This window comes from Callithrix jacchus, chromosome 19, assembly GCF_049354715.1.
Source record: "Callithrix jacchus isolate 240 chromosome 19, calJac240_pri, whole genome shotgun sequence".
Lineage (NCBI taxonomy): Eukaryota > Metazoa > Chordata > Mammalia > Primates > Cebidae > Callithrix > Callithrix jacchus.
Genome location: NC_133520.1, coordinates 40,260,576 through 40,274,957, shown reverse-complemented (window position 1 = coordinate 40,274,957; position 14,382 = coordinate 40,260,576). Strand labels below are relative to the sequence as shown.

At 40.0% G+C, this 14,382-nt stretch overlaps 1 protein-coding gene across 19 annotated transcripts in view; it reads right to left on the bottom strand.

The window, feature by feature from the left end:
- Positions 1-14,382, bottom strand: part of SMYD3 (SET and MYND domain containing 3) — an 839,170-nt gene that overhangs the window by 265,742 nt on the left and 559,046 nt on the right. Inside the window, exon 1 of one of the 19 annotated variants that reach the window (XM_035280434.3) lies at positions 827-2,628. The exons of the other annotated variants lie outside the window; for them this stretch is intronic. Within the exon in view, the coding sequence (XP_035136325.2) occupies positions 827-847 (21 nt within the window). The 5' untranslated portion in view covers positions 848-2,628. Of the gene's footprint in view, positions 1-826; positions 2,629-14,382 lie in introns of those variants that run through there. 19 annotated transcript variants of the gene reach the window in all.

Here is a 14,382-nt window from a genome sequence, read left to right as displayed (position 1 = left end):
TAGACATATAAATTTAGGATGCAACATGACAAACGCCATTAAGAAAAGTAAAAGAGGCTAAAGATTTGAGATGAACCAGTGACTACAAATGGATGCTGACTTGTTACCGTTTCTGTGAAGGAAAAAGTGATGACAAATTTCTCCAATGAGGTTTACATGGAAGAACACGAAGTATGGAAAGCATTGAGTCCTCTGAGGCTCTTGCACTGCTCCGAACAGCTTTATATGAAATCTAGTGCAACCTATCATGATTTGGCATTTTTTCCTCTAAATATATGATAAAATTGCAATTTCAAATCAGGAGAAAAGCTGTACAGATATATTTGCAAATAAATACTAAATTGCTTTAAGGACATCTATTTTGCATTAAGCTACAACAGTATATTATCTATATATACTTATGTATAAAATGGATGGCAAAAATATAGGACAAACAGCCCGATGTTTAATTACTGAAATTTTAAACTTTTTAACATTTTAAAATTTTTGAATTTTTAAATGTCTATGATTTGGGGAGAAACATAAGTTTTAACACATATCTTAAAGTATAACGAGAACTTCAGTTGAAATAGTCCACAAACAAAAAAACCAGGTCAAACACATTGACTCTGTTAACTTTTGAATCAAAACGACATTGTTTTTTCCTGAACTATGAAGCAAATTAAAGATTTTTTCAAAATGGGAAAAATCTTTTATCAGCTTTATTCCTTCAGTGTATTCTGATGGATTCTGATGGAATGTGTAAGAAGGAAAAGCTAACAAGGGGAAATGTCAACTTGCTTGCCTCTTCCACTGGCAGTTTTCCTGATTTTCCAACATGACTCACCTTTTCAGCAGCATGTAGCATACTGGATCATTATCTGCTCATTTACAACTAGATCGTTAGATACTTGGAAGGCAGACACAGTGTTTCATTTACGACTGTATTCCTGTACCTAGCACAAAGCCTGCAAACAGAAGACACTAATAAATGTATTTTCTTTTTTTAGAGACAAGGTCTCACTCTGTCACCCAAGCTGGAATGCAGTGGTGTGAGCATGGCTCACTGCAGCCTCGAACTCCTGAACTCAAGCAATCTGCCCTCATAGCCTCCAGGGTAACTGGGACTACAGGCGTGTACCACCATGCCTGACTAATTTTTTAAAACTTTTTGTAGAGACGGGAGTCTTGCTGTATTGTCCAGGCTGATCCTGAACTCCAGTCTTCAAGTGATCCTCCCATCTTGGCCTCCCAAAGTGCTGGGATTACAGGAGAGAGCCGTAGCTCCTGAATTTCATCTGTATTAGTCAGAATGTTATGTGTTAGTCTTTCTGGGCTAGTAAATAGAAAGTTTAGTTTTTTGCCTACTCTCACTTTTATTTAAAATGCTGGTTCCATTCAGCGCTATTTCAATTAACAACCTGACAGGCAATATTTTGACATACACAACTGATATCAACAGTGAATATGTGGCAGCTCTCCAGCTTTTTTAATGAAAGAATAGGTAGATGAAATGTCCATGTGTACTCAGTAATTTGAAAGGAATTGCTCTTTATGTCAAGAATTAAAAGAATGGGAATAAAGTCCAGAAACAAAAGCTTAAACATTTTTCAAGGTATTGACTTAGTAAAAACAGTTTTCTTAGGGAACTACACAGGTTAAAACAATGAATGCATAAGTCACAAAACGGTAACATTTAGAACAGAATATTATGGTACTATTTCAATAAAAATAAATGTAACTGGGTTAATTAATTATTTCTAAAAAGTAAGCTTGAGGTTGGGTGCATTAGCTCATGCTTGTAATCCCAGCACTTTGGGAAGCCAAGGCTGGCAGATCGCCTGAGGTCGGGAGTTCGAGAGCAGCCTGATGAACATGGAGAAACCACATCTCTACTATAAATACAAAATTAGCCTGGCATGGTGGTGCATGCTTGTAATCCCAGCTACTCAGGAGGAGAATCAGGTACTGAGGCGGGAGAATCCGGGAGGCAGGGGTTGCAATGAGCTGAGATTGCACCACTGCACTCCACACCTTGGGCAACAAGAGTGAAACTCCATCTCAAAAAAAAAAAAAAAAAAAAATTAAGCTTGAGTATTGCTTTAAAAGTTTTTACCGTGTCTTCAAACTGAAACGCATGTTTATTTTATTATTGAATATAAAGTTACATTTCCTTTTCGTAATTTTCCTTGAAAGTAACTGAAAGCCTTCGTATACAACATTATAGTTTTTCTAGATGACAAAAATCCAGGGAGTTGTCATCGAGCCTGTGTGTTTTACAAAAAGAACTACAGTAACATTGAAAATGTTCTGTGAAGAAACTTCTTATGTCTTTTAGTTCAGAGTCTAGGTTCAGAATCTGACATTTGTGTTCTGAGGTTAAAAATTTCCCTGTAGAATAGACACAAATAACAATACCAACACACAAAGTGAACCCCTCAAAAACCTTATAAAATGTGTATGTTATCATGTATTCAAATTTCACATTTTTCCTGAAATTCTTAGGACTAAAAGCTTTGTACTGTAGCAGAAGTTAAACTGAGATACATGCAACACAAGAGAAAATCACTACTGTGCCATTACCTTGCAACAGTGAAGCGCAGCAGCCACAAGAGAACACACAACCAAAGCAGAGCTGAGCAATTCTGCACTGGAACACAAGAACCTATCCGCTTCCCAGCCCCTCCCCTAATGCGCAGGTTATTTCAAGTAATACTTTCAATTTCTATATATATGTAAATTATGTATCTGTGTGTATATATATACATATAAATTTAAAACACATTCAAAAAGAAGGGAATTCAGTTTCTGAACGTAACTATAAAGTGGTTTCCTCAAAGACCATTTGCCTCTCCTTTAAAACTTCCCTATCTAAACAAAACACACCAGTGAACGATTGGCTCACAAGCCTGTAGGCACATCAAGTTGACTAATTAGAGGGATTAAAGGTGAATTTTCAAAAAGGAGTTTAATGCGCTTAGTTTTATTAAACTCTGTGGACAGTAGGAGGAAGAGCTGGCAGGTATGAAAATCAAAAGCAGAGGTTTTTACACTAAATAATTGCCTCTGCCCTCCCACTCCTAGAACTAATATTTCTCTAGCTTGAAAAGTACAGTAAGTATTTTAATCAGGGCATATTTTTCTCTACCCACAGAAAAAATATTAAGTAAATATTTTTTCCAGAACCTTCTCATAAACCTTAAAAGATTAAAAATTTTATCTCCCAATCCCTCCTATCCATATGGCAAATATTCTTCCACCTTTCAAGACTCAATTCAGACCTTTCCTGTCCCACTCCCTCTTTCAGTCACACATTTACAATTTTTGCTAGCCCTAAGAAGAAAGGGTTTGAAATCTCTAAGCCAGAACAACAGCAGGAGGGAACCAGGCTGGCGAGGGAGGTCAGCTCAGGAGAGGAGAGGAGGTACCTCCCAAATGATGATTTGCAAATCCCAGGATCCACATGCGTTTCCAGAAGACTTAGAGAGTGCAGGGGATTTCGGCATGTTTCCATTTCCATTTTTTAAAAATCGATAATGGAAACAATGACCACACTACATGTCCCTTTACCAGGAAGTTGCTGAGAGTCTCCTGTGTTACAGAGAGCATGCTTTAAGGCTGTGGGGGCAAAGGCTCACACTCATGACTCAGCCACTGACCTGCATCTTCACTGCTAGTCTGTGACAGTTTGACATTACTGAGTTTTCCATTGTTTCTTAGTCATGTTATTTCACTTGCAAAGCTAACAGATCCCTGATTAAAGAGAGAAGTGGTAGATATGACCCCAAGAGCACAATGCAGACAAATGGGATTGCATCAGATTAAAAGCCTTCTGCACAGCACAGGAAATGATCAATAAAGAGAAAACCCCACAGAGTGGGAGAACATATGTGTAAACCAGACGTCGGACAAGGGGTTAATCTCTAAAGTATATAAGGAACTCAAACAACTCAATATCAAGAAAACAACCCAATTTTAAAATGGGCAAAGGATTTGAGTAGATAATTTTTCAAAAGAAGACATAAAAATGGTCAAAAGATTCATGATAAAATGCCCAATATCACCAATCTTTAGGAAAATACAAAGTAAAATCACAATGAGGTATCACCTCAAACTGGTTTCATCAAAAACACGAAAAATAGATGTTGCTGAGGGTGTGGAGAAAAGAGAACTCTGCACACTGGTGGGAGTCAAATTAGTCCAGCCGTTATGAAGAACCGTAGAGACGCTACTAGAAAACTTAAAAATAGAACTGCCATATATCGAGCAATCCCATTTCTGGATATATTTCCAAAATAACTGAAATAAGAGATATCCACACTCCCACTCTCAGGTACATCACAGCATTTTCACATTAGCCAAGATATGGAATCCACCTAAGTGTCCACCAGCGGATAAAGAAAATGTAGTATATATACACAAATGGAGTACTAGTCAGCCCTAAAAAAGAAGAAAATTCTGTTATTTGCAATAACACGAATGAACCTGGAGGACATTATGTTAAGTGAACTGAGGTACAAAAAGACAAATAATGCACGATCTCACTCATATGAGGAATATTAAAAAGTCAAACTCAGTAACAGAGTACAATGGTGGTTACCAGAGGCTTGGGCTTGGGGGAGAGGCAGGGAGATGTTGGTCAGAGGGTGCAAAGTTTCAGCTTATTCACAAGAGGAGTAAGTTCTCAAGGTTGGCACAGCATGGTGACCACAGCTAACAATAATAAGCTGTACAGATTCCAAAGTTTCTAAGAAAAAAAACGTCAAATGCCTCGCCATAAAATTGACATGAGGTAAGAAATAGGCTAGATGAGCTTCATATAATCATTCCACCTTGTATACGTTTATAAAACTTCACATAGTACTCTAAAATTGTTATCTGTCAATTTAAGTAAGATGGGAAAGCAAGGATGTTGGAAAATAAGGAGAAATACATAAAATGACAATTCTATAAATTTGTCTCAAGATGCTTTATATCATGACTTATTTGGCTGAAATTCTTATATAACACCTCAAGATATCCCTAATATTTGAAAAAATGTTAGAGAACATACATTAAATATATAATTTATTTTTATAGCTAGCATGAAGACTATTAAAGTCTCCAGTATGTTACTTGAAATGTGCTTACACTTAGCTACCTAAAACTTCTCTCTTATTTATAACTTAGAAAAAGAACAAGGAAATTATTAAATATAATCCAGCTGGTTTCTTAAAGAGTAAATTGTAAGAATGTTTAACATCAGGTCATAAATACAACATGCAACCTAAGGCCCAAAGCAAAAATATTTCGTTTAAAATTCTATGTTGGTTAAGGCCAAGTGCAGTGGCGCACTCCCGTAATTCCAGTACTTCGGGAGGCCAAGGTAAGTGCATTGCTTGAGCCCAGGAGTTTGAGACCAGCTTGGGCAACATGACAAAACCCTGTCTCTATAAAAAATACAAAAAGTTAGTTGGGTATGGCGCCATGCACCTGTAGGTCCAGCTACGCAGGAGGCTGGGGTTGCAGTGAGCCATGATCACGCCACTGTACTCCAATGAGACTCTGACTCCCCCCACCAAAAAAAAATGTATTAATGTTTTTACAAAACTAATTCACAGCAAGTTAAAGCATGTAATATCACATGATAAATGAGAAAACTAAAAATGTCTTTATATACTATGAATATTAAAAATTGTATAAATTCACTGGATAATACAAGCCAAGTAAAAAATAAAATAGTATTACGTAAGAAAACTTCTTTATGCCATCACATATGACAATCTACTTGGGAATTTGTCTTTCTGGACTGTGGTACATTTAACTGTTTTCACAACTGCAGTGGTGTCTGTCCCATTTCAAGCTCCGGCCACAAGTAAGTCTGCAACGCATACTAGACATAAAAACACTCAGCCATCCCTTGTCAAGGCTAAAATCAGTATCAAGGCCATTATCGTAATGAATGGCAATCATAAAATTCTGCTTTCCATTTCACGTCTCTCCCACAGTCAAACTGCCAAATGTTAGCAAACGAAGCCCCTTTACAAAATGTACTTGCTTTCTAAAATCCAGACAGGTTTTCACTTTCTAAGCGCTTTACTTACAACAGAACTTATACTTGAAACAACTATCTTTGATAATAGAAAGCAAAATAGTCACAAATGTGTCCACTGTTCCTTCCTTGAGGCTGTTACCTGGCACCTCACCTCCTTAAAGCCATCTGATGAAAGAGACACTACAGATGTCTGTCAAATAGGTATAAAAGTATAAAGCTCTGCTACATAATTTCCATTGTTTCATTTTCCTCCCACGTCCTGAGGCTCAGAAATACTATGAAATTCTTAAATAATTTATTACAAGACATTGTTACAGGTTTCTATAGCTCTGCAGTAACCTCCTTTTGTGCTACCAATTTCATTTAGATGTGCTCCTAACCAAAAAGTGTTATCACAATGAACTGAACTTTCTCTCATGTATTACACTTAAAGATTCTTTTGTTCAGGTGAAATCTTCAAAAACATTCTCTTATGTGATAATCTGGTTTCATTATTCTCTTTCCAAGGAAGTGGTGGAGAAATCCACCCCCGGGCAGTGTCAGTATTCTTCACTGTAATTTGTCTTAGTTTCAGTACTAAATCCCTAAATGAAGGATGCTAGGTGGTATATTTCACCGACTGAAGCTGAATTACATATGGCAGCGTGTGGCTCAAATTATCTGTGTTTTTCCAACAAATTAATGGAGAAAAGAAAACTACAGAAAAATGTTACATGTGAAAGGTAAGACCGAACACTAATCAACTGCTTAATGTAATCCCCAAATGAAACACACAGTGTGTGCTGAGGTTCCTTTCACTATGTAGAAATTAGGGTGAGTATTCGCTCCAGGTGAACGTTTGGCAGGCAAGGGCCTGTCACGCTGATCATGCCTGGCATCTAGGGAGTGAAACCCAGAAGGATGTCTTTCACATTACAGCACGTGAAGTGTGCCTGACTCACACACTCTGCATGGGCCCATATGAAGGTATTTTGGGGACTGGTGGTTGGCTGTTTCTGGCAGCCAGTGGCAATCAAGATGGGGGCACCTCAGTGGGCCAAACCTTCTCTGGTTGCCCAAGCATACCTGATCCCTGGATACTGTCCAATAACCTAGTGGGCATGAGCCAGGGAAGAACAAACATGGGTCAGAATAGAGAGTCACAACTTTAATTATGTGGTCCAGAGGCATCAAGTAACTAGTCTCTAAGGTCAGACAGCCCCTCTTTTGATCTCTCAAGGTATCCTCCTTTATTTCTGCAAACATAGAAATAAAAGAGAAAATTCATTATGGCTTCATTCCAACCCCTACACTGTCCCTTTGTCTAGAGGTGGCTCATAATTCTTCCTCCCCTCCTCTTCTAGCCACTTTTATAGATGGCCAGATACACAAAATAGACTGGTGAGATTTCAATGCAAGGACATAATCTGATCATTTATCATCTTTACTGGTGCCATTTTAAAGTAGTCACCATAATGAATACACAAATATCACCCTTCTCAGCGTCTTTCCTGACCAGATGCCTGGGCTGGCAACTAGCTACAGCGCCAGCATACCACCCCTGCACTGCCTCAGTGAGTCCTTCAAGGGAAGCTCCCCTTTCCTGACTCAGAGTTCAACAGAATGTGAAGAAAAGAGATGAGTCTGAGACCAGCCTGGCCAACACAGTGAAACCCCATCTCTACTAAAAACAAAAGAAAAACCAGCTGGCTGTGGTGGCGCATGCCTGCAGTCCCAGCAACTTGGGAGACTGAGGCAGAATTGCTTGAACCTGTGAGGTGGAGACTGCAGCGAGCCAAGATCACGCCACTGCACTCTGGCCTGCATGACAGAGCGAGACTCCATCTCAAAAAAAAAGAATATGAAGAAAAGAGGCAATTTACAAAAGCAGCTTAAACATGTATTTTCTTTTGTAATGGACACTGCTGAAAATACAGTTTGACAAACTCGTCTGAGCTAGTTAGTGGGGCCCTCTTGACTAAGAAAGCACCATAGAAGCTTCAGTTTAAAACAGACAGACAAATCCTGGCCGAGAGGAGGCAGGCTGACCGCTGGCTCCAGATCCGGTCCCCATCACCTTTTCTACTCCCTTCTCTAGTGTCTGCCTTCTCATGCTTTCCTCTCAGTTTTCCTGTCTTCACACCTTCAGGCCTCTGCCAGGTGGAACTGCTGAGAATGCCCTTCCTTCCTCGGTCTACTGAAAGACCAGTGGTCCCCTAAGACCAGGTTCAAAAGTCTCCTGTGGGAGGCCTTCATGTCATTGAAAAAGAAGAAGAAAAAGGGGCAGCTGCAATCACTGTGGCTCCAGCTGGTGCCGGGGAGACTGGGTGGTTTGGACTGGGAGGAATTCCCCGCAGCACAGCCTAGTGGCTCTGGCAAATCATGGCTGGACTGTTTTCTTTAGGTGGGTCCCAGATCTGTCTCTCCTCACCTCTCCCTCTGGGAATTTCAGTAACTCCAGCCAGTGGTTTACGGACAGAACTTTGATCTCCGTGGGACAGAGCCACCAGGGGCAGGGGTAGCAATGGTCTCTACGTTCAGCAGAGTTAGTCTTTCCTGCCTGCTTGCTCTGAAGATTCCAGGCAGTGTGGACAAGGGGGAGTCTGGTGATATCTCCAGGTGCGGGAAGGAGCAGGCGAATAAGGCCTGGAGTAGACCCCCAGCAAACCATAGCAGCCCTATGGAAGAGGGTCCTAACTACTAAACAAAACAAAACAGAAAGCAGCAACAATGACGTCATCATTAACAAAAAAGACCCACACAAACCCCAACTGAAGGTCAGCAGCCTGAAAGATCAAAGACACACAAACCCACAAAAATGAGAAACAATCAATGCAAAAATGCTGAAACTGCCTCTTCTCCTTCAAATGATTGCAACATCTCCCCAGCGAGGGCACAGAACTCAGCTAAGCCTGAGCTGGATGAAATGACAGAAGTGGGGTTCACAAAGTGGGTAAGAACAAACTTCACTGAGCTAAAGGAGTTTGTTGTAACCCAATGCAAAGAAGCTAAGAACCATGATCAAACATTACGGGAGCTGTTAACCAGAATAACCAGTTTACAGAGGAACATAAATGAATAAGTGGAGCTGAAAAGTACAACATGAGAACTTCACAATGCAGCCACACGTAACAGCTGAACAGACCAAGTGGAGGAAAGCATCTCAGAGCTTGAAGACGATCTTGCTGAAATTAGCAAGGCAGACAAGACTACAGAAAAATGAAAAGGAATGAATGAAACCTCTGAGAAATACTGGATTATACAAAAAGACCAAACCTATGACTGATTGGGGTACCTGAAAGCGCCGGAGGAAAAAAACCAAGTTGGAAAACATACCTCAGGGTATCATCTAGGAGTACTGCCCCAACCTAGCAAGACAGGCCAAACTTCAAACTCAAAAATCCAGGGAATCGCACTAAAATACTCCATGAGAAGATCAACCCCAAGACTCTTATGATTCTCAGATTCTCCAAGGTCAAAATGAAAGAAAAAATGTTAAGGGCAGCCAGAGAGAAAGGCGAGGTTACATAAGAAGGGAAGCTCATTGAACTAATAGCAGACCTCTCAGTGGAAACACCACGCGCCAGAAGAGAGAGGGGTCAATATTCAACATTTTTTTTTTTTTTTGAGATAGACTCTCACTGTCACCCAGGCCGAAGAGCAGTGGCATGATCTCAGCTCACTGCAATCCCCACCCTCCCAGGTACAAGCAATTCTCCTGTCTCTGCCTCCCATGTAGTTGAGCTTACAGATGCATGTCACCATGCCTGGCTAATTTTTTTTTTTTTTTTTAGTAGAGACAGGTTTTTGCTGTGTTGGCCAGGCTGGTCTCCAACTCCTGACCTCAAGTGATCTGCCTGCCTCGGCCTCCCAAAGTGCTGGGATTACAGGCATGATGAGCCACTGCACCCAGCCTCAATATTCTTAAAGAAAACAATTTCCAACCCAGAATTTCATAAATGGCCATACTAGGTTTCATAAGTGAAAAAGAAATAAAACCCTCTTCAGACAAGCTAATGCTTAGGAAATTTGTCACCACTAGGCCTGCTTTGCAAGAGCTCTTGAAGGAAGCACTAAATATGGAAAGGAAAACTGCCACAAGTCCCTACAAAAACACAGTGAAGTACACAGACCAATGACACTGCAAAGCTGCTACACAAACAAGCCTACAAAGTAACCAGCTAGCATCATGACAGGGTCAGCTTCACACATGACACAGTATTGACCTTGAATGTAAATAGGCTAAATGCCCCAGTTAAAAGACAAGATGGTAAGCTGGATCAAGAGTCAAGACACATCAACATGCTGTGTTCAAGAGATCCGTCTCACATGCAAAGACACACACAGGCTCAAAATAAAGGAATAGAGGAAAATTAACCAAGCAAATGGAAAGCAGAAAAAAAGCAGGGGTTGCAATCCTGGTTTTTAACAAAACAAACTTTAAACCAGTAAAGATCAAAAAAGAGAAAGAAGGGCATTATATGATGGTAAAGGGTTCAATTCAACAAGAGCTAACTATCCTAACTATATATGCACCCAATACAGGAGCAGCCTGATTCATAAAAGAAGTTGAGACCCACAAAGAGACTTAGATCCCCACACAATGATACTGGGAGACTAACACCTCACTGTCAGTATTAGCCAGATCACAGAGACAGAAAATTAACAAAGCTATTCAGGACCTGAACTCAGCTCTGGATCAAGTGGACCTGACAGATATCTATAAAAATCTCTAACCCCCAAAACAGAATATACATTCTTCCCTGTGCCACATGGCACTTCCTCTAAAATTGATCACTTCTAATTGTTTTACTAATTGGAAGTAAAACATTCCTCAGCAAATGTAAAGTAACTAAAATCATAACAGTCTCTCAAACCACAGCACAAATTAGAACTCAAGATTAAGAAACTTGCTCAAAACCACATGGCTACATGAAAATTGATCAATGTGCTACTGAATGACTCCTGGGTAAATAATGAAATTGAGGCAGAAATGAAGAAGTGTCCTGAAACTAATGAGAACAAAGAAACAATGTACAAGAATCTCTGGGATAGAGCTACAGCAGTGTGTAGAGGAAAATTTATGGCACGAAAAGCCCACATCAGAAATCTAGAAAGATCTCAAACTGACCTCCTAAAATCACAATGGAAAGAAGTAGAGAACCAAGAGCAAACAAACCCCAAAGCTAGCTGAAGACAAGAAATAACCAAGATCAGAGAGGAACTGAAAAAGACACACACACACACACACACACACACACACATCTTCGAAAAAAAATCAACACATCCAAGAGCTGTTCTTTTTTGAAAAAAATTAGTAAAATAGGCCACTAGCTAGACTAAAAAAGGGAGAAGAATCAAATAAACACAATGAAAAATTGTAAAGGGTATATCACCACTGACCTAAGAGAAATACGACCAACCAGAGAGTACTATAAACACCTCTGTGCACATAAACTACAAAATCTGGAAGAAATGGTTAAGTTCCTGGACACATACACCCTCCCAAGACTGAAGCAGCAAGAAGTTGGTGCCCTGAGTAGATCAGTAACAAGTTCTAAATCTGAGGCGGTAATAGCCCACCAACGCAAACCAACCTCACAACAGTCATAGTCACAGCCGAATTCTACCAAAGGTACAAAAAGGAACCGGCACCATTTCTTCTGAAACTATTCCAAACAAGTGAAAAGGACAGACTCCTCCCTAACTCATTTATGAGGCCAACATCATCCTGACACCAAAATGTGGCAGAGATTCAACGGAAAAAGAAAACTTCAGGCCAGGCGCGGTGGCTCCCACCTGTAATCCCAGCACTTTGGGAGGCCGAGGTGGGTGGATCACGAGGTCAAGAGATCGAGACCATCCTGGTCAATGTGGTGAAACCCCGTCTCTATTAAAAATACAAAAAATTAGCTGGGCATGGTGGCGTGTGCCTGTAATCCCAGCTACTCAGGATGCTGAGGCAGGAGAATTGCCTGGACCCAGGAGGCGGAGGTTTCACCATAGCACTCCAGCCTGAGTAACAAGAGCGAAACTCCGTCTCAAAAAAAAAAAAAAAAAGGAAAAGAAAAGAAAAGAAAACTTCAGACCAATACTCCTGATGAACATCAATGCAAAAATTCTCAATAAAATACTGGCAAACGGAAGCCAGCAGCCCATCAAAAAGCTTATCCACCACGATCAAGCAGGCTTCATCACAGGGATGCAAAGCTAGTTCAAAACTCACAAATGAGTAAACATAATTCATCACATAAACAGAACTAGAGATAAAAACCATATAATTATCTCAATAGAAACAGACAATGCCTTTGATAAAATTCAACACTGCTTCATGTTAAAAACTCTAAATAAATGAGGCATTAAAGGAACTTAGCTCAAAATAATAAGAGCCATATACAACAAACCCGCAGTCAATATCATACTGAATGGGAAAAAGCTAAAAGGATTCCCCTTGAAAACCAGCACAAGACTAGGATGCCCTCTCTCTCACCACACCACTCCTATTCAGCACAGTATTACTGGAAGTTCTAACCAGGGCAATCAGTCAAGAGAAAGAAATAAAGGGTATTCAAATAGGAAGAGAGGAAGTCAAATTGTTGTTGTTTGCAGATGACATGACCCTTTATCTAGAAAACCCCATAGTCTAAGCCCAAAAGCTTCTTAAGTAGATGAGCAACTTCGGCAAAGTCTCCGGATTAAAAAAAAAGGTCAATGTGCAAAAATCACAAGCATGCCTATACACCAACAGACATGCAGGGAGCCAAATCATGAATGAACGCCCATGCACAATTGCTACAAAGAGAATAAAATACCTAAAGTACAGCTTACAGGGAAAATAAAGAACCTCTTCAAGGAAAATGATAAACCACTGCTCAAGGAAATATTTTTCCATTTGTTGGTGTCAAGAGAGTAAACAAATGGAAAATATTCCATGCTTATAGATAGGAAGAATCAATATCACAAAAATGGCCATACTGCCCAGAATAATTAATAGGTTCAATGCTATTCCCATTAAACTACCATTGATATTCTTCACTGAATTAGAAAAAACTATTTTAAAATTCATATGAGGTCGGGCATGGTGGCTAACACCTGTAATCCCAGCACTTTGGGAGGCTGAGGCGGGCAGATCACAAGGTTGGGAGATTGAGACCATCCTAGCTAACACAGTGAAACCCGATCTGTACTAAAAATCCAAAAAATTAGCTAGGCATGGTGGCAGGTGCCTGAAATCCCAGCTACTCAGGAGGCTGAGACAGGAGAATTGCTTGAACCCAGGAGGTGGTGGAGGCTGCAGTGAGCCAAGATCATGCCACTGCACTCCAGCCTGGAAGACAGCAAGACTCCATCTCAAAATAATAATAATAATAATAATAATAATAATAATATGGAATCCAAAAAGAGCCTGTATAGCCAAGACAATCCTAAGCAAAAGAACACAGCTGGAGGCAACATGCTACCAGACTTAAAACTATACTACAAGGCTACAGTAACCAAAACAGCACAGTACTGGTACAAAAACAGACACACAGATGAATGGAACAGAATACAGAACTCAGAAATAAGACTGCATATCTACAACCCTCTGATCTTTGACAAACTTGACAAAAACAACCAATGGAGAAAGGATTCCCTATTTAATAAATAATGCACAAGACACTGGCTAGCCATGTGCAGAAAATTAAAACTGGACCCCCATCTTATACAAAAAATAACTCAAGATGAATTAAATACATAAATGTAAAACCCCAAACTATAAAAACCCTATAGGAAAATCTCAGCAATACCATTCACGACATAGGCATCGGCAAAGATTTCATGAAGAAAATGTCAAAAGTAATTGCAATAAAGGCAAAAATGGACAAATGGGACCTAATTAAAGAGCTTCTGCACAGCAAAAGAAACTCATCAGAGCAAAGAGACAATCTACAGAAGGGGAGATTATTTTTGCAATCTATCTATCTAACAATGGTCTAATATCCAGAGTCTATGAGGAACTTAAACTTACAAGAATAAAACCACCCCAATAAAAAGTGGGCAAAAGACATGAACAGACACTTCTCCAAAGACAACATTTATGCAGCCAACAAACATGAAAAAAAGCTCAACATCACTGATCAGAGAAACGAAAATCAAAAACCACAATGAGCCTCTCATGCCAGTCAGAATGGCAATAAAGCCAAGAAATGACAGGCGCTCGCAAGACTGTGAAGAAATAGGAATGTGCTGAGGCCAGCTTAGTCTTGGAGACCCCAACCCAGGTGGTGCTGACGGAATTAAGAGTCAGACACAAGTTTATAGTGCAAAGTGGGCTCAGGGGGCTGACAGCATTCCCAGCTGAGAGCCCAGAGCAGACTCTGACCCATGTTTTCATTCTTTGTGAACAAGTG